At 45.0% G+C, this 18,284-nt stretch overlaps 1 protein-coding gene across 1 annotated transcript in view; it reads left to right on the forward strand.

The window, feature by feature from the left end:
* The window catches only part of RGS6 (regulator of G protein signaling 6), a 581,826-nt gene that overhangs the window by 498,535 nt on the left and 65,007 nt on the right, over nt 1-18,284 (forward strand). Inside the window, exons 11-13 of the mRNA XM_082617819.1 lie at nt 354-452; nt 2,079-2,140; nt 15,982-16,092. Of these exons, the coding sequence (XP_082473945.1) occupies nt 354-452; nt 2,079-2,140; nt 15,982-16,092 (272 nt within the window). The remainder of the gene's footprint in view (nt 1-353; nt 453-2,078; nt 2,141-15,981; nt 16,093-18,284) is intronic.

The following is an 18,284-nucleotide window of genomic DNA, read 5'->3' on the forward strand; positions in this document are numbered from 1 at the left end:
TCCGATTCAGGAGGTCTTGGGTAGAACTCGGCAATGTACCTGTTTACCGAGTACCCGAGATAACTCTTTGCAGATGGTCTATGGACTGTATTTGGAGAAACACTGATACACAAGGAGACCATTTAAGCTCAGTGAAAGGAAGGACTTTCTAATAGTGGTAACTCAAAGATAGACCAGCTGCCTCAAGAGGCAGAGTTACCATTATTGGAGAATTTCAAGCAGAGGCCACTCACTTATTGTCAGGATGTCATGGAGGGGATTGGAAGCATCAGATGAGCGCTTGAACTAGCTGACCCTTTGGACCCCCTTCAACTCTGAGGGTGTGTGATTCAATATTCTTGTTTCTTCTCCAGTCAGTGTACGGCGTGACTGAAGAATCCCAGTCACAAAGCCCAGTGCACGTCCCCAGTCAGCCAGTCAGGAAAACTACAAAAGAGGACGTCCGGAAAGAGGTGAGTGAATGGGCTACTGCACTCTAAGGAGGAGATGTGGCCAGCTTGAAGACCTTTTGAATGTCCACCTCTGGAGGCTGAGTGAGCTTTGAGTTCCTGGGAAGCACAGTGGAACCCAGCTGTGGGTGACTTGAACCTTTGGGCACTGTGTGAATAATTCACGGAGGCTCGAGAAGACAAATTCTCCACCAAGTTGCTCCAGCAGTTACTAGAAAAGGACATATGAGTTACCCCAACACCATGGGCTGACTGCCGTAGTCGGGTTTCCCCCAAGACACTGTGGGAGCTGGAGGCAGGAGGGACTCGTGTCACAGCGTCCTTAAAATTGTATTGCACTTCCAGAGTAAGCCAGCTCAGGACCACCAACGTTATTGCTCTGATTCAAAACAAAGGTTGACAGATAAAGCAAACCCTACCCACAATGCCATTTCAGCATGATTTGGTTCCATGTTATCTTCCTTCATGATGAGGAGTTAACTAGTCAACCCAGATCACAGACAATGCCTAATTACATTACTGCTTTCCAGGGGTTCACTGGTAATGAAGTGACTTGACTTTACATTATGCTTTACTGGCTTCTAGGGGGCACCCAAAGGCATAAACTGTGAGGTGCCTTCCCTTGACAACTTTATTATTGAGTGGGGAAAAGGGAACAGGTGTATGGAAAATAGCTACTCTGTGCCAGTTAAGTACACCAAGCACATGGGCATGATGTAGGTGTGAAAGTTGGGTAGGAGATCACTGGAGATTAGCCAGACCAGATCCTTATGGTGTGTGTGTTACCTCCATGCTGTTGCTAAGCTTTGTAGAATATTTACTATATTTAAGTTTTCATTCACTTCTGGGTAAAGAAGATGTGGCACATATATGCAATGGAATATTACTCAGCCATAAAAAGAAACGAAATTGAGTTATTTGTAATGAGGTGGATGGACCTAGAGTCTGTCATACAGAGTGAAGTAAGTCAGAAAGAGAAAAACAAATGCCATATGCTAACACATATATATGGAATCTAAAAAAAAAAAATGGTACTGATGAACCTAGTGGCAGGGCAGGAATAAAGTCGTAGACGTAGAGAATGGACTTGAGGACATGGGGTCGGGGGAGGGGGAAGCTGGGGCAAAGTGAGAGAGTGGCATGGACATATATACACTACCAAATGTAAAATAGACAGCTAGTGGGAAATAGCTGCATAGCACAGGGAGATCAGCTCAGTGCTTTGTGACCACCTAGAGGGGTGGGATGGGGAGGGTGGGAGGGAGACACAAGAGGGAAGAGATACGGGGATATATGTATGCATATGGCTGATTCACTTTATTGTAGAACAGAAACACAGTATTTTGAAGCAATTATACTCCAATAAAGATCTATTAAAAAAAAAAAACTTAAGCTGTAACACAACACAGGAGAATATGTGATGCAGGCTAAATTGTAGAGTGTGCTTCTTAGTGTGGTAGGAATTTCCAAAAGGGCAAAATGTTTGCTGGAGTGTCGAGTTGGAGGGCTGGAGAAGTCTGTCCAGAGGAGGTGTTTGGACCTTGGTAGAAATACAGGTTTTGGGTTCCTGGGGTGAAGGGGGGAAAAATTCCAGTTTGGTCTTAACACTTCCGTTCTGCCTTTCGCCAGATAACATTTTTGAATGCACAGATTGACAGGCATCGTTTAAAAATGTCCAAAGTGGCTGAAAGGTATGTTTCCCCTTAATAATATTACTACCTTCTTCTAATTTAACAAAGGAGAAATGTTACAGGGTTATGGCTAACAAGTGTGTACCAAGAGGCAGACCACAGTCATTTCTTAAACTGATGGGTGAAAAAACCACAGACCCTGTGTGAATACAGCTAAGATAGCAGACCTCCCCTGAGTGATGTCAAGAAATGTTCTGTTGCTAAAGCTTTTGAGCGGGGGGTGGCCGAGGGACCTTGTCAATCAAGGAAGAACATCCTTGAAAGCTACCTAATGTACTTTTACCTTCAGCCTCTTGATTAATTCAAATGGAATTGCTCCCTTTTCGGCTATAAAAGGCCCAGATTCACTTTATAAGGGGAAAGAAATTACGTATGCCCTTTGAGGTGCTGGCTGCGCAAACAGGAGGGGACTGGTCCATCAGGCGGCGTTCCACCTCCACACACCATCAACTAGCCAACTGCATGGAATCAACTGTAAAGAAAATATTTGGGACCTCCAGCCTGGCTTCCGCCAGGGCCTTTGTGCTACAGTCTGCACCAGGAGCTGCTTCCACCTTGTTAACTCGTGGGAAACTCAATTTTGTCAACGAAACGGTCTGTGTTTGGACTCTCCGTGAAGAGGGGAGACCACCTGGGGAGTCTGTATGGAATAAATCTGAGCAAGCAGCCCGAAGCTGAAGGTTTATTCATCCATATGCTACTGGTAAAGCAATGACCAATATCTGAAAGCTCAAGGGCTTAAGCCGGGTCTTAGTATTTATTGGCTATAACAGTAAAGTGGGTCCTTTAAGCCCACCTCACACAGAGGGCTGGCTGTGTGTTCAACCTGTAAGCCTTTCTCTGCTGGCCCCTAGGTTCATCCACATCTTCTTTCTAGATAAATAACAGCAGATTGAGGCAAAGAAAACTCCACACCCAACGCCAAATCGGAATTCACACTTTGCTCTCAGGTGGCCAAGGACATCCCTGGATATGGGCTCGTCTCTTTAATGGCATCTTGTATCTATTCCAGGACTTCTCAGTGTCACGACTGACATTCTGGGCCGAATACTTGTTTGTTGCAGAAGACTGCCCTGTACATGATAAGATGTTTTGCAGCATCCCTGACTTCTACCCACTAGGTGCCAAAACCCCACCTCACAGCTTATGACAACCAAAAATGTCTCCAGACGTTGCCACATGTCCCCAGGAGGGGACAAAATCGACCCCGTTGAGAATCACTGATATTCCCATTTTCCCCAATGCACGTACTTGAGAACGTTGCCATGGCTGGAGCTCACATCTAGACGAGTGTTCTGGGGTCACAGGTTTAGCCTGGAGGCTGGGGAGCCACCGCACCCCACTATCATAATGTGGGGCTTCCAGAGTATAGGCTCTCAGGTTGCTTTTTAGATTGCACTGTGGTTGCCTTTGTCCCAGAAGAGTGCTTGTTAGTGAGATAGCTGGGAGGACCTTGATTCCCTTGGTGTCATAGCCTGTGAGGAACTACAAGCTTCTTTCTCTGTGAAAAAGGGACAGAAATGGCTGTCCTGGGATACTGTGAGGGTCAGAGCTAGCCTTGCAAGGGCACTTTAAAGTTGGCAGTCCTAGGAGAGCATGCATGCGGGAGCATCTTTCCCTGGGTCTGATTGCTAGGGTCAGTGGTTTTGAGTGTGATCATCCAGGTGAATGAGGGGGTTAAGCATGGAGATTCCCAAGCCGTAGCGCTAGGGAATTGGATTCAGTGATTCCGAGTAGGTCGAGGAACCTGCAGTTTGAATTCTCTGCGGTGGACTGACCAGGTCTCCGAGGATTTGGGGAAGCCACTGCCCACCACTCACAGTGACCTGAGAGCTTACCTGAAAGGGGACACCCAGCTTGGTCTTATCTTTGGGGTGTAAGGAAAGATCCCAAACCAGTCAGCACGAGGGAGGCCAGCTATGCAGGTGTGCAAGGCGGGAAAGGAGACAGCCAGGGTGGGGGAGGGGAGCTGGGCGCACCTATTGTTGGTTTGTTTACCACGGGGTACCATCTAATTATGCTTGAGAGGCTGCTCACACTGAAGAGATTATTCATGCCAGCCCTGCACTCCTCGCTCCGCAGCTTGAAGCTTTCATGAGTCCCCACCCAGCAGAGACTGCACTTTATTCCCAGCAGCAATAACTGGCAACTTTTCAATGTGACACAAGGGCTTTTCATTAGAGCCACAAGGAAACCCCCAGATAGAGGAGGAGGGAGAGGAGACGGGTGTTAGCAGGAGATAAAGCAGCCTGGAGCCTTGGTCTCTGTCAGCAGCTCTGCGGGGGTGGGGACAGGGAGGTGGCGCTGGCAGCTGGCCTTGGGTGCGACTGCTCTGCTCGCCAGAAGTGACAACTGAGCTATCTCAGGTGGGCACCACTTCCCCTTGATGGATCTGGGTTCCCTGGGCCTGCTCCAGGTGATGGTGGGAATTAGCCAGAGGCCATCAGGCAAAGGACTGCAGCCCCCTGAGAACAGGTGCACATCATTTTTCACTTAGTTCCCTGAGAACTGAAATTGGGGAGAGGGCAAGAGGGCTGGTGATCATAAAGGTCCAGTTCTAAAAAAGGCAAGAGTCATGGCTGCGTCAAAGGGTGCAGCCAGACCCAGCTGGGAAGAGAAAAAGGAAACTTTGCAAACTGAAGGAGCAGAACAGAACAATTTAGGAGGTGGGTGGGGAGCCAGTCTTCTGGGTTTGGATTCTGCCTCTGCCATTTTCTAACTGTGTGACCTTGGGCAATTTGCTTCACCTCTCTCTGCCTCTGTTCCACCTCTTGAAAGGGGAGAGGGCAGTAATACTTAACTAATAGGGTTCATGGGTGAATCCACGGCAAGAGCTTGATCCAGTCGTTGACACAGCGCATTCAATGAACGTGAACGATTGTTATTATTTTCCAGTGTGGTGCTTTGGAAAGGAGCAGAATTGCATGAACTGGGTGTGTGGTGTCCAGAGGAACAGAGGGCAGGCCAAGGAATGAGGCTGGCCCTGCAGATGGCAGTTCTGTGTTAGTGCAGTTCTTCCCACCCTCTCTCTTTTCAGTCTCCCGCACAGAGAGCCCCGCAGGCTGCTGAAGGCTGGCCCTGCAGCCTGCAATCTGTGTGTCTCCCCTGGGTGCCTCCTATGGCACCACTAGCCCGGCACCTTTGAGGAAGGAGGGGCCGTACGTGAAGAGGTTGGCTCTTCTGCACAGACTTGCTTGGGTCATCCTGATTTCACCTATTTTGTCTCATTGTCCCCATGAGTGGTCAAATGTCCCCAAAATTGCAACATCATGGCAACCAAACTACATTTCCTGGAAGCAGCACAAAAGTCTGTCTGAAATGTCACCCAATTTTTGCTTCAGAAAGTGTGGTCCCTGCACACACAGATGAATTTTCCAGATAAATAATGCTTAACACCTTAAGCTTTTCATTTTAACTATGTTGAATGAAAATATTTCTTAAACATGCCCTTGCCTTCTTAAAGAAAGGACACTGCATTTCAGTTAAGTTTTCTGGATAACTCAGGGTCAGTGTTCTTATTTTGTGCTTTAAAACTCTGTCAGTGATCAGAATCAAGTGCCACAAAATGCTTCCCTTTCCCTAAATGGCCCCAGACCATTATGTTCTTTGAGTCTCTGTTTATGCTTTTTAGTTGCTGGTTTGTCTTCTTATTCCTGTCAACATGGCTTATCTCCAATAGCCCTTCTTCCTCGCTAAACAACTCCCATCTCCAACCTGTACCAGGCCAGGTGTATCAGTTAGCTATTGCTGAGTAACAAACCGCCTAAAAAAAAAAAAGTGTGAAAACTGAATGTCTTCAAACAATATGCATTTACTACTGGTCACATGTTTATGTGCCAGTCTGTGTGCTCACATGTCTATGTACACATGTCTGTGTCTGCTGGGCCACCCTCTTGTCTGGGTGCCTCCATGGATTGGGTTGGCTGCTCTACTGATCTTGCCTGGGATCTCTCACATGCTTGGTTCAGCTGGTTTAGGATGACCTCAGCTGGGACCATTGGGCAGTCCTTCTCATGGTCTCCCATCCTCCAGCAGGCTAGTTTGACCTTGTTCACCTGGGGATAATAGGATTCCAAGAAAGAGAGCAGAAGCATGCAAAGCTTCTTGAGGCTTGGAAGTGGCACTCTGACACTTGTGCTGCATTTTATTGACTAAAGCAAGTCACAATCTCAGATCAGATTCAAGGGCTGGGGGAATAGACTCCATTTTTAAAACTGATCTACCACACCAGGAAATCAAATAATCAAGTTCTTTAATCTCCATCCTAAAGCAAGAGGAAAGAGTCTTCGTGAGGTGTGCTCTTCCAAATAACAGACAGTGAGCCTTGGGGCATAGAGTTTATTTCATTGTAGACTCTGCTCAGAGCCCCTTTTGGTCACTTATCTTACCTATGTTTCCTCAGTAGTTGAAGTTGCCAAATAGACGAGGTCTTAGTCTTCTTCGCAAGAGTCCTCAAGGGGTCCACTTTTTATTCACCCCAGCCTTACAGCACTGGACAAACCAACTTTGAGAATGCAAAAATCTATATGTTTTAGTTCAAAATTGTCTGAAAAGTCTCTATATTTTGCTATGTTTCCCCACCCTTAGTGGCACTGAGCTCCAGCCAGTCACTGCCTGGATCACACCGTGCTGCCCCACATGGAAAGGTGGCTTTGTGTCATTTTATAACTGCTCCTGTACTCAGCTCATCCTTACCCCATCCCTGGGAGCCATTTGTGCATCACAGCTGACTGCTGAATTGAGTTTTTACCATCACCTTGCTTGAGCATGTCTGAGATCACTGCTGCACCCTGAAATTGGACCTGGTTCCTCCTCTGCTTCCTGACCCTCTGTGATCATGAAATGTAATTAATGAAATAAGACAGCAAGGGACTGCATACCCTAAGGGTCTATTAAAAGCATGCTAGGGTGATAGAGGTCCGTGAACTTAATGTCTAATGATAGTTTCAGGGAGGAATAAAAGGGGCCAAGAGGTCATTGTGACATTGCTTTTATGTGATTCCAGACACTGCAGGGTCCTTGCTTCTCACGTTAGGTGATAGAAGAGAAACCATCAGAGGTAACACTATAGCCAGGGTGACTGTATCCAGACCAAGATCTAGAAGGGTCACAATACCTGGCCTGGTATATGCTCTTCTTTCTGAGGGGCTAAATTCACCTCCATGTCCCTTCCCTCCTCCCGAGTTTCTCTATTGCATATCTTTTCTCTGGGTGACCCATAATTAAGGAATTATTTCTTCATATTGTCTCTCCTCCCCATCTTCTCCAACGTGAAAAAAATAGATGAACGAATTAATGAGAACCAAACTTTCTTCTTCCGGGTCTGCAGTGCTGCTCTGCTTTTCATTCCCTTCCTAATCAGATGCTCTTCCTACCTGGTTCCCTTTTGTGCATCATCATTTAGAAAGTGCATATATCAAAGGGGGTGCAAACACACTCTCCTTTTCACCCCTTCTCACATTCAGTCTCCAGGTTTCCTTCCCACTGAGAGGCCCCCAGTTTCCTAAGGAATCCGGTAGCACATTTGTGTTGTATTTCTAAAGTAAGAATGATGGTCACTATCCCACAAGGCTTTGTATTCCATGCCTTTGTTTCCCTTGACTAATCATTTCCCACAGCTGCAAGCCACCCCTCACTGCCCATTTTCCCTGGAGCCTAACTGTATCTTTCCATCTTCCCCTCACCTGCTTTGTAAACCAGATCCCATATACATACTTCACTCTTGGGATGCTATGTAGGGGAAAATCCAGTCTTCCTTTTCCTGTGTTTTTCCTTTACTCTGAAACTGCCACACTCACAGTACTTTTTGAAAAATTTTTATTGGAGTCTAGTTGATTTACAATGTTGTGTTAGTTTCAGGTGTACAGCAAAGTAAATCAGTTAAACATGTGTATATATCCACTCTTTTTTAGATTCTTTTCCCATATAGGCCATTACGGAGTATTGAGTAGAGTTCCCTATGCTATACAGTAGGTCCTTATTAGTTATCTATCTTATATATAGCAGTGTGTCACAGTACTTCTGACACCAGATGTGTGGGGATTTTTCTCCTCACACCAGGCAATTCTCTGACACCAGCTGGGTGTCCTACAATTTAACTCAATTCTGACACTCTACCTGGAAATAGTATAAGATCCCACAAGTTAAGGTCTCAATCCCATAAGACAGCTCCCAGCTCACTTCAGATGCCAGTCATAGTAGGTTCCCGGGTTACCCACAACTTCTGTCCAACTTGGCTACAAATCAGAGGTTCCCACAACCCGTTCCTTGGGTTTGATTAATCTGTAGAGTGTCTCACAGGGCTCAGGGAAACACTTACTTACACTTACCAGTTTATTAAAGGATATGATAAAGGATACAGACGAACAGCCAGACAAAGAGATACATAGGGTGAGGTCTGGGAGGGTCCCAAGCACAGGAGCTTCTGTCCCTGTGGAGTTGGGGTGCGTCACCCTCCCCATGTAGATATGTTCACCAACTGGAAGCTCCCTGGATCCCATACTATTGGGATTTTTTGGAGGCTTTCTCATGTAGGCATGATCAATTATTAATTCCATGTCCAGACTTTCTCCCTTCTCAAGAGAATAGGGGGTGGGCCTAAAAATTCCAAGCTTCTAATCATGGCTTGGTCTTTCTGGTGACCAGCCCCAGCCAGGAGCCATCCATAAGCCCACCCAGAGTCACCTCATTAGAACAAAAGACTCCTATCACTCAGGAGATTACAAGGGTTTCAGGAGCTCTGTGTCAGGGACCAGGGTCAAAACCCAAACACTGAACGGGGTTTGCAGGGTTTAGAGATGGGAGGGCGCCATGAGCTAAGGAATGCAGCCTGCTTCTAACAGGTAGAAAAGGCAAAGAAATGGATTCTCCCCTAAAGCCTCCAGAAGGAACACGGTCCTGCTGACACCTTGATTTCAGCCCAGCAAAACCCACTTCAGACTTCTGACCCTTAGAACTGGAAGGTCATTTTAAGCCACTAAGTATGTGGCAATTTGTTACAGCAGCCATTAGAAACTAATACAGTACCCAATCTCTCCCTTTCTCTTAGAATCTCAAGAAGATCAAACTGCACATCCTCCTTTCTAAAGTGTGTGCATTTCCAAGTCCCTTGCTGATCAAAAATTCCTGTTATACCCCTGAGAGGTATATATGTAATTCTGATGATTCAATACATCCTACTTCTACCAATAAGACAGAACATTGAAAATACATACGCCCATATAATTTTACTGTTTCCTTTACAAAGCCTCTAACCAACTTTATTTATGTAACTGTACCTTAACAAAATAGCTTTTCCTCTTCCTACAGTAAATTTCCCTGCTGACCAATACTGGCTACCACTGGCACTGGCTGACTGATTGGTGATCCTACTGACTTGAGCTGCTGCCTTGGTGCAGGCTGTCGGGCGTTTCTGCAGGAAGTTCTTAGCTCTTTCTTCATGTGGTCCTCCACTTATACCCTGGATACCTGCCTGGACCCTGCTCTGAGAAGGCAGGATGTAGGGCTAGGTCATAGGAACATCTTCATTCACACTTAATGCCTATTACATAGTCATATCTTGTGCCCCTGTGTGGTTACAAAATCCCACCTTGGGCTCTCGACCACTTCTCTTGAACTAACATCTCCATTAAATCTCACCACCTCTCCTCCAACCACTCCTCTGAATAGCCCCAAATTTCTCTAAAAGAGACCTGGCTGTGAGCCTGTGTTTCATTACAGCTTGTGATGCTCACAGCTGCTCTTTGGCCATTTTAGCCTCTGCTGCTGTAGGCTGGGCAGTGGACCGCTGCCTTCATTGCCTTTCCTGCAGCAGAAGGCAGCCGCGTGCAGTCTCCTCGAGTGCCCGAGTACAGCTGACTCCTGAATAACTCGGGAGTTAGGGATATGACCATCATGCACTTGAAAATCCACATATAAAGTATAATTGACCCTCCATATCCATTGTTCTTGGCATCCATTCTGCATCTGTGAATTCAACCAATCGTTTAGTACTGTGGTATCTACTATTGAAAAAATCCTCCTACAAGTGGACCAGTGTGGTGCAAACCCATGTCCTTCAGGGGTCAGCTGTACTCACCCAGCCCCTCCTGAGCCTCCCCGCTGTCCCCTTGCCCCAGGCGCTCATTCCTGGCTCTGAGACCTGACCTGGCTGGTTGGACCTGGCTTCCCAGGTAGGAGGCGTGGCCACGTGCAAGGTCTAATAAAACATAAGCTGGGGGGTGCGGGGAGGGTCTACTGGTAAAACCTCCAGCCTGTCTCACAGAAATCTGAGGCAGGGTGGGGGAGGATGGGGAGGAAAACTTTTTCCCATCCCTATGTTTTACTTCTGGGAAATCCACTTCTGGTTAAGAAATGTTTTTTCCTCATAACTTGTAACTAACTAGTTAGATGAAGGCCCAGCCTTTGCCTTGGGTTGCTCAAGTAGAAGTCCTTTATTAGAGACGCAGGGTCACCCGAGGCTGAGGTCACTGGAACAGCCAGAGGCAGACATCCGGGAGGACAAAGGGGTCACAGCTGAGCAGAGCCCCATGGACTACACACTCCATCTCAGATTTTGAGAACATTGTGGGTGCCCGAATGCTTCATAATCAGGAAAGCCCCCAACACCCCATCATGCCTCAGACACTCTGGAGCATCTCAGTGTGGCCTGTCATCCCTTGAATAGGATTTAGGTTACCTGCTGCTGGTTTGTTACTGTGTCCATCTGAACAGAGGAGTCAGGTGTCAACTGTGCCTTCCCCGTCCTCACATCCAGGTGCTTTCATGTTCCTTGCTGTGGGTTGAATAGAGGTCCCCCCAAAAGATATGTGCAGTCCTAACCCGCAGAACCCGGGAATGAATGTGACCTTATTTAGGAAAAGAGTCTTTGCAGAAGATCTTGAGATGAGAACATTCTGGATTATCCAGGTAGATCCTAAATCTAATGACAAGTGTGCTTATAAGAGAGAGAAGGGGAGAAGACACAGACATGTCTTCACAGAAGGCCATGTGAAGACAGAGGCAGAGATTGGAGTGGTCCAGCCACAAGCCAATGATCAATCACCTAAAGCCACCAGAAGCTGGAAGAGGCAAGGAAGATACTCCCCTAGAGACTTCAGAGGGAAACATGGCCTCAATTTCAGAATTCTAGCCTCCAGAAGTGAGAGAATACACTTCTGTTGTGTTAAACCACCAGTTTTGTGGTAATTTGTTATAGTAACGCTAGGAAACTGATATATTCCTTAATGTGCAAACCCATTTCTTTCAGGAAGAATGAAATTAGCCCAAGTGGCAAAGGGGTAACTACCCTTGGAGCTGTCACAGCACCAAATTATTGCCTGATCCCTCCTGTCACAGGGCTCACTTAGAGCTCCCTTCCCTGTTCATTCTCACCTGAGATGCTGTATGGCTCATACAGATGAAGCCTCGCTCAGGCCAGATGCACACCCAGCAGGAGATTTACAGGAGGGTGGGCCTGCGCTGCATGTGGTGGTTGCAGTCATCTATCTCACCGTTCTTGGGTACTTGGAAGACTCTTGAAATGCTTTCCTTTTTTTTTTTTTTTTTTGTCAAATGGTCCTGAGTACTCATCAAGGCCATTATGTAACATATGGTGAACTTGACAAAGATCAGTTCAATGGCTCACCCCACAGCTAGAAGCAAGGTTTTTCAACTTGGACCAGTGCTTCTCCCACCCCACAGGGGGACGGTCCACGCCTGGGACAGTGAGAAGGTTGTGAGGTGTTAGGAAGCCTGTGACCGAATTTAAAACCAAAAGTATCACAGGCTCCTTCATCTTCGTTTGATGAATAAAATATCCCGTGTCCTGAGCCTCTCAGAAAATTGAAGAACGGGATGTGGTGCTTTGCAGACATTAATGTGCATATGAATTACCTGGCCAATTTTACTACCAATTCAGATTCTGACTCAGTAGGTCTGGGTGGGGCCTGAGCTTCTGCATTTCTTACAAGCTCCCAGGTGATGCCCCTGCTGCTGGTTTGTGGACCACATTTTGAGTAGCAATGAGATGGAGCCGCCAGTGAATTTCTTCACATTCTCAGAATAAGCTACTTGGCCATGCTTGCCCTTTGCAGTTCAGTGGCAGGAATTGTGGCTCTGAATCTGCCATTGCAGAGGAAACTGGTGACACTCAAGCTGGTGATGCTTAGGGAAAAGTTTTATTGTAGATCAATAACCATAAAAATATTCATATCTTTGGGCCCAATAATTCCACTTATGGATCTTAATTCTAAATAAATAACCCAAAAGATTGAAAAACCTTTCTGAGCAATGGTGTTCTACTATAGACAGCACTACATATACTAAAAAAAATAAATTAGAAGTCTATATCCAATATAAAGCAAATTATTACATAAATTATAATAAATTCATTCGAGATAATATTGTGGATGTATGTTAGTCTTCTCTCCATTCCCAAAAGTAACATGTCAATAAAGGAATGAAAATGGTGTGAACTCACAAGGTCAACAAGTGAATGGATGAACCGTTTCCACACATTTTTCCAAGGTCAAAAGTATAAAGAATTGGGGACTGCAGTCCCCAATGACTGCAGGCTTCTGTCTCTATTTGTAATGTTGTGTTTCTTTTTATTGGGTGGTGAGTACAAGGGTGATACTCTTACAGTTTTTATGCCTTTCTGAATGCAAGAAATATTTCAAAATTTAATAAAAAAGAAAGTGAATGGGGACAGAGTGAAGAACATTATGATCTCCATGTTAGGGGTGCGAGAATTATAACAAAACCAATTTGCCCAACAAAATCTGGCTTTGGCTCTTGAAGGCACCAGAGACAATGGAAGGCAAGAAGGAGGCATGGGGAAAACCCCAGGGGAATGGGTAGTCTGTCTCCAGAGCTTTTGGATCCCTCGATCCGTGCCACATGAGGAGGTCCTCTCTCCCCTCTTACCACCACCATGGGAGATGGCACTTTATTCCCCGGAGAAACTGAGTCACATCAGCTCAGAACTCAGGCACATCATATCATGAGGGGCCAGCTGAAAGCAAGAGAATTACTGAGCGAGCTGTGTACTGAGCTGTGGGACCCTCTACCACTCCCCTGTCCTGCTCTCAGCCCTCCAGGAGCCAGATGTAGATGCCCATGGGTAAGAGACTGGCAAACGACAACCAATGGGCCACATCCACGCCACTCCCTATGTTTGCAAATAAAGTTTTACTGAAACACAGTCACATGCATTTATTCATGGATTGTCTATGGCTGTTCTTGTTCTACCACAGGAGGGCAGAACAGTTGCAACAGACACCATCTGCTCTGCCAAGCCTAAAATATTTACTATCTGGGTCTTGCAGAAAAAAATTTGCCTACCACTGCTCTAGAGCAAAGTAGATATCCCCAGGAAGGACTCCAGATCTCTCACGTGGAGCTTTAGTGAAATGACAGGCAAGCTGCCCTGACCCGACAACGAAGCCCATCAGTTGGCAGATCCTGTCCACACACACACTAAGCCTCCAAGCAGGTTTTAGTCCCTCACTTTTAAGCACAAATGGATGTCCAGTGATGTTCCACACTCTCGGAGGGAGCCCCAACACAAAGGAGTGTGATCAGAACAAACAAACAGAAAAAGGGACTTGGAGGAACCAAAAACTATTCAAGAAACAAAAGAAACTGACAATAAAAATATAGATTTAACATCCTCAGGGATATGAGAAGATATTTCATCCATAAAACAAGAACTAGATACTATGATAAACAAGAGTGAACTCTGGGGCTTCCCTGGTGGCGCAGTGGTTGAGAATCTGCCTGCTAATGCAGGGGACACGGGTTCGAGCCCTGGTCTGGGAAGATCCCACATGCAGCGGAGCAGCTGGGCCCGTGAGCCACAACTACTGAGCCTGCGCGTCTGGAGCTGCAACAAGAGAGGCCGCGACAGTGAGAGGCCCACGCACCGCGATGAAGAGTGAACCCCGCTTGCCACAACTAGAGAAAGCCCTCGCACAGAAACGAAGACCCAACACAGCCAAAGATAGATAGATAAATAAATAAACAAACAAACAAATAAACAAATAAAAGCATTCGAAGCCCTTTAAAAAAAAAAGAGTGAACTCTGGAAACATAAGAAAGTGATAGTCCAAATTGAACAAAATAAAGACAAAGTTCGGAAGAACCATGAGACAAAAAGACAGGAGGATGAAAATTAGGAGGGAAAATTTAGGAATATTGGATTATCAATTCCAATATTTAAAAGAATTATGAAAAGAGAAAACAGAGGAAATGAAGGTTATGAAATTAGCAAAGAAATACCATAAGATTTCTGGGAATTTTTTTTTTTTTTTAACCTATGGATTGCCCGTTGTGCCTGGCACAGTGAATAAAAACTACCGGCAAGGGTCATGGTGAAATTTGAGAACATTACAGCAATAAAGAGAAGATTTTAAGCTTCCAGAGGGAAGAGAAACTAAACAAAAGAACAAAAATTAAAATGGATTCAGACTTCTTAACAGTAGCATAACACTGGATATCAAAAAAAGTAAAGCAATGCCTTCAAAATTCTGAAAGAAAATGATTTTTAACCTAGGGTTCTATGTCCAGCACTGTCAGTCAAGTGTAAAGATAAAAGGAAAACATTTTTAGACCTGCAAGGACTCAAAATATTTAGCTGTTATGCATCCTTTCTTAGGAACTACTAAAGGATGTGCTTCAACACAACCAGGAGGTAAAACCAATAGACAGACATAGAATCCAGGAAACTGGAGCTCTAACATAGACGTGAAGGAAGGCCCAGGATGATGGTTTTGCTTCAAGCCTATAGAGCAAACAGTCCAGATTCGAGCAAGAGGACTCCAGACTTTGGGGAGGCGGCCTCCAGCAGACTGGGAGACAACACTGCTTGATTATCTGATGTGTTTAAGATGTGAAAAATTATTGCTAGATGTTTTACATATTTGTTAGGACACTTGGAAAAGGTAATATGCTACTTAGCTCAGCAGCAGACAGTCTTTACCCAGTTTAATAATGTGGACACTGACTACTGATTTAACAAAAAGTGTTATATTTGGAGGATCATGGGAGGAAATGGTGGAGTGAGTGGGGGGGACTGGTGAGTAGAAAGTTAATCCTTGTCTAAAATTGATAATCGAGCAGCTATAAAAACATATAATTTAGAAATATACAGGTAAATGCTAAAAGAAATAAGGACTGAAAGTAAGTGCCTCTGTGAGAAGGGATAGGAGAAAACATTGCTATCGCTTTTTTGTAAAAGAAATCATTTAGTACTATTTTATTGTTTTAACTATCTACATGCATTTTGATAAAATTGAAATTTTGTTTAAAAAGATTATGTGGCTATTTAAATTCTGTGGCTGTTTAACTAGAAAAACTAAGTTGCTTTTTGGAAAAATGTTTATAATATGTTAACTCCTTTTGGTCTGCCAGGATTTTAAAGTCTTTACAATAAAGAAGTCCTCCAGTTGAGAATGATGCACTGGCAGCCTAGAAAAACTGTAGCATCCTTTGTGTGCCCCAGATGCCTTGAGATCTGTAGTGCATGTGGGAGGATGAGACATAGGCAGGCTTGGACCAGTGTATCAGTAAAGCTAGCATAACCAGGGGAGGATGCACCAAGGTTCAGCGAAAGAGTTAAGTGGGAAAAAGATATTAAATGCACATGTATACTATGACTGCAATAATGTGAAAACAGTATGTTCATCATGAGAAGGGAACTCGGACAAATGAAAACAGTTGGATTTGTTGGAAGTGGCAGTGAAGGTAAATTGTTTCCCCTTTAACTTGGAATTATGTGAAGACCGATATAATGTTTGTGTAAAGCAGAATACACCTTTTTGTAGGAAATCAGTGGCATTCTTGGCTCTGCTTCCCTCCTGCAGCTTAATTGCTTACACAGAACAGTATGTGGAATATGACCCTTTGGTCACGCCAGCTGAGCCGTCCAATCCCTGGATCAGTGACGATATTGCTTTATGGGACATAGAGATGAGGTAAAAAAAAAAAATGTTTTAATGTTTGGGAGTGCGGGGGGCAATGCATGAGATCGTGAAATTATGTTACACCCTATCTTAATTTGACTCTTTTTATCAATAGAACAGAAACCCCTCAAGTAACCACCCAACTGGATTCCTTACCCATGGTTTCTACCTCCTAATAGCTTTGTACATGGATCCTTTGTGGCTTCCCTCTGACCTCTCTATGACCCTGTAGATGTTATGATAACTGGGACAGTCCTTCACATTTCCTAGTTCCGATGGCTGGAGGGCAAGAATCTGTGGGTCAGTTTGGCTTATACATTAGCAGCAGCAACGATAATAGCTAGCACTTACTCTGTGCTGGCCACACAGTAAGTGTCTTCCACTGAATCCCCACGACAGGTAAACATTATTATTCTCACAATTGAACAGATGGGGAACTGAAGCACAGAGGAGTTAGTGAACTTGCTCAAGGTCACACAGCAAGTAGGTGGCAGAGTTAGGATTAGAACCCAGGCAGAGGGCTCCAGAGCTGTGGTTTTCATCACTCTGCTCTTCTGGAATAGCAGGCAGCAATGGTTCCATCCCATAGCTCCTTACCGATGAGAGAAACTAGTGTGTTTACTTAGTAGCTGAGGAACTGAAGCCCAGGGGGACTTAGACCACGTTCACGATTACAGAAGGAAACCCAGTGTGGTGTGCCTTTGTACCCTCTGCCCCTCGGCGAGACACCTCATTATATGTTCTTTATTTCTTTATATCTCTCTCATTCACTTTCATTCTTGCTCTTTTTCTGGCTTCTTTTCTTAAAATGGAAAACCTTATAAGAAGTAATAGAAGTCATAGACGCTTCTTATAAAAAGTTCAAACTGTCCAGATGGGCATAACAAAGATAATTGTTTCTCCCTCCAGCCCAATCTCATTTTCCAGAAGGAACCTTTGGTAATAGTCGAATGCCATGATTCCCAAACTGCTCCAGGGCACTCTAGGCTGCTGCAGGGAACTCACAGGGTTCCCACGGGACATTCTAAATCTTTGAGGGAAACATAGTGATGTTCAACCCATGTCAGATACTGTATAGACGATTAGCTTATGGTCATTCACCGTTCTCAACATTAGATCACATTACATTCCTTCCAGTGATGTCATATCTTTGCAAATCTGGGTTTTCAGGGCAGTTGTTGTGATAAAAAGCAAGTACTGGACAAAAATCAACATGGACTAGGAAATGAGGGGGCGGGTCCAGTCTGATTCCAAAGTTTGAGAAGATGTGCAGTACTCCACAGCACACACGCGGTCATTAGGAATGAAGTAAACGTATTATTTTTTCTTTCAATTTTTATGTATTTCAAATAGCCATTAAGTTCTTAGGACATAGATACATATTACGCTCTTTGACTTTTTAAGAAAAAAAAAAAAACTGTTAAGGTTTTTGTTGTTGTTTTGGCCCAGGGGCTCCATGAAAAACTTAGTGAGACATTAAGAGCACCATGAAGTAAGGAAGAGTGAAAACCTTTGACTTACTGTCTATCCCTTTAGATCTATATGTATATACGATATCATATTCTTTTGGATAAATAGGTCCTTTACATATACATTGTCCCATAATTTATTAATTAACAATATATCATGGCAATCTTTCCAGGTAAACACGTATAGATCCGCCTATGCTTTTTTTTTTTTTTTTTTAGAAATTTATTTATTTATTTATTTATTTTTGGCTGTGTTGGGTCTTCGTTTCTGTGCGAGGGCTTTCTCTAGTTGTGGCAAGTGGGGGCCACTCCTCATCGCGGTGTGCAGGCCTCTCACTCTCGCGGCCTCTCTTGTTGCAGAGCACAGGCTCCAGATGCGCAGGCTCAGTAGTTGTGGTGCACGGGCCTAGTTGCTCCGCGGCATGTGGGATCTTCCCAGACCAGGGCTCGAACCCGAGTCCCCTGCATTGGTAGGCAGATTCTCAACCACTGCGCCAGCAGGGAAGCCCCGCCTATGCTTTTTAATAGTTACATCACGTCCACTTACATAATTGTAGTGTAATTTATTTAACTAATGCCCAGGTCATAACACTTCGCCCGCAGCCATCTTGCCCCAAGCTTGGGAGCTCCCTCGTCCCTCCCAGAGCATCTCTCCCTCACCCTTATGCTCAGGGCAGATGTGGGCATGCAGGTGGCAAGGGCCCTGCCTCCACCCCTGCAGCCCACCCAGCAATT

This window comes from Mesoplodon mirus (genome assembly GCF_964341445.2).
Source record: "Mesoplodon mirus genome assembly, chromosome: 4".
In the NCBI taxonomy this organism is placed as follows: domain Eukaryota; kingdom Metazoa; phylum Chordata; class Mammalia; order Artiodactyla; family Ziphiidae; genus Mesoplodon; species Mesoplodon mirus.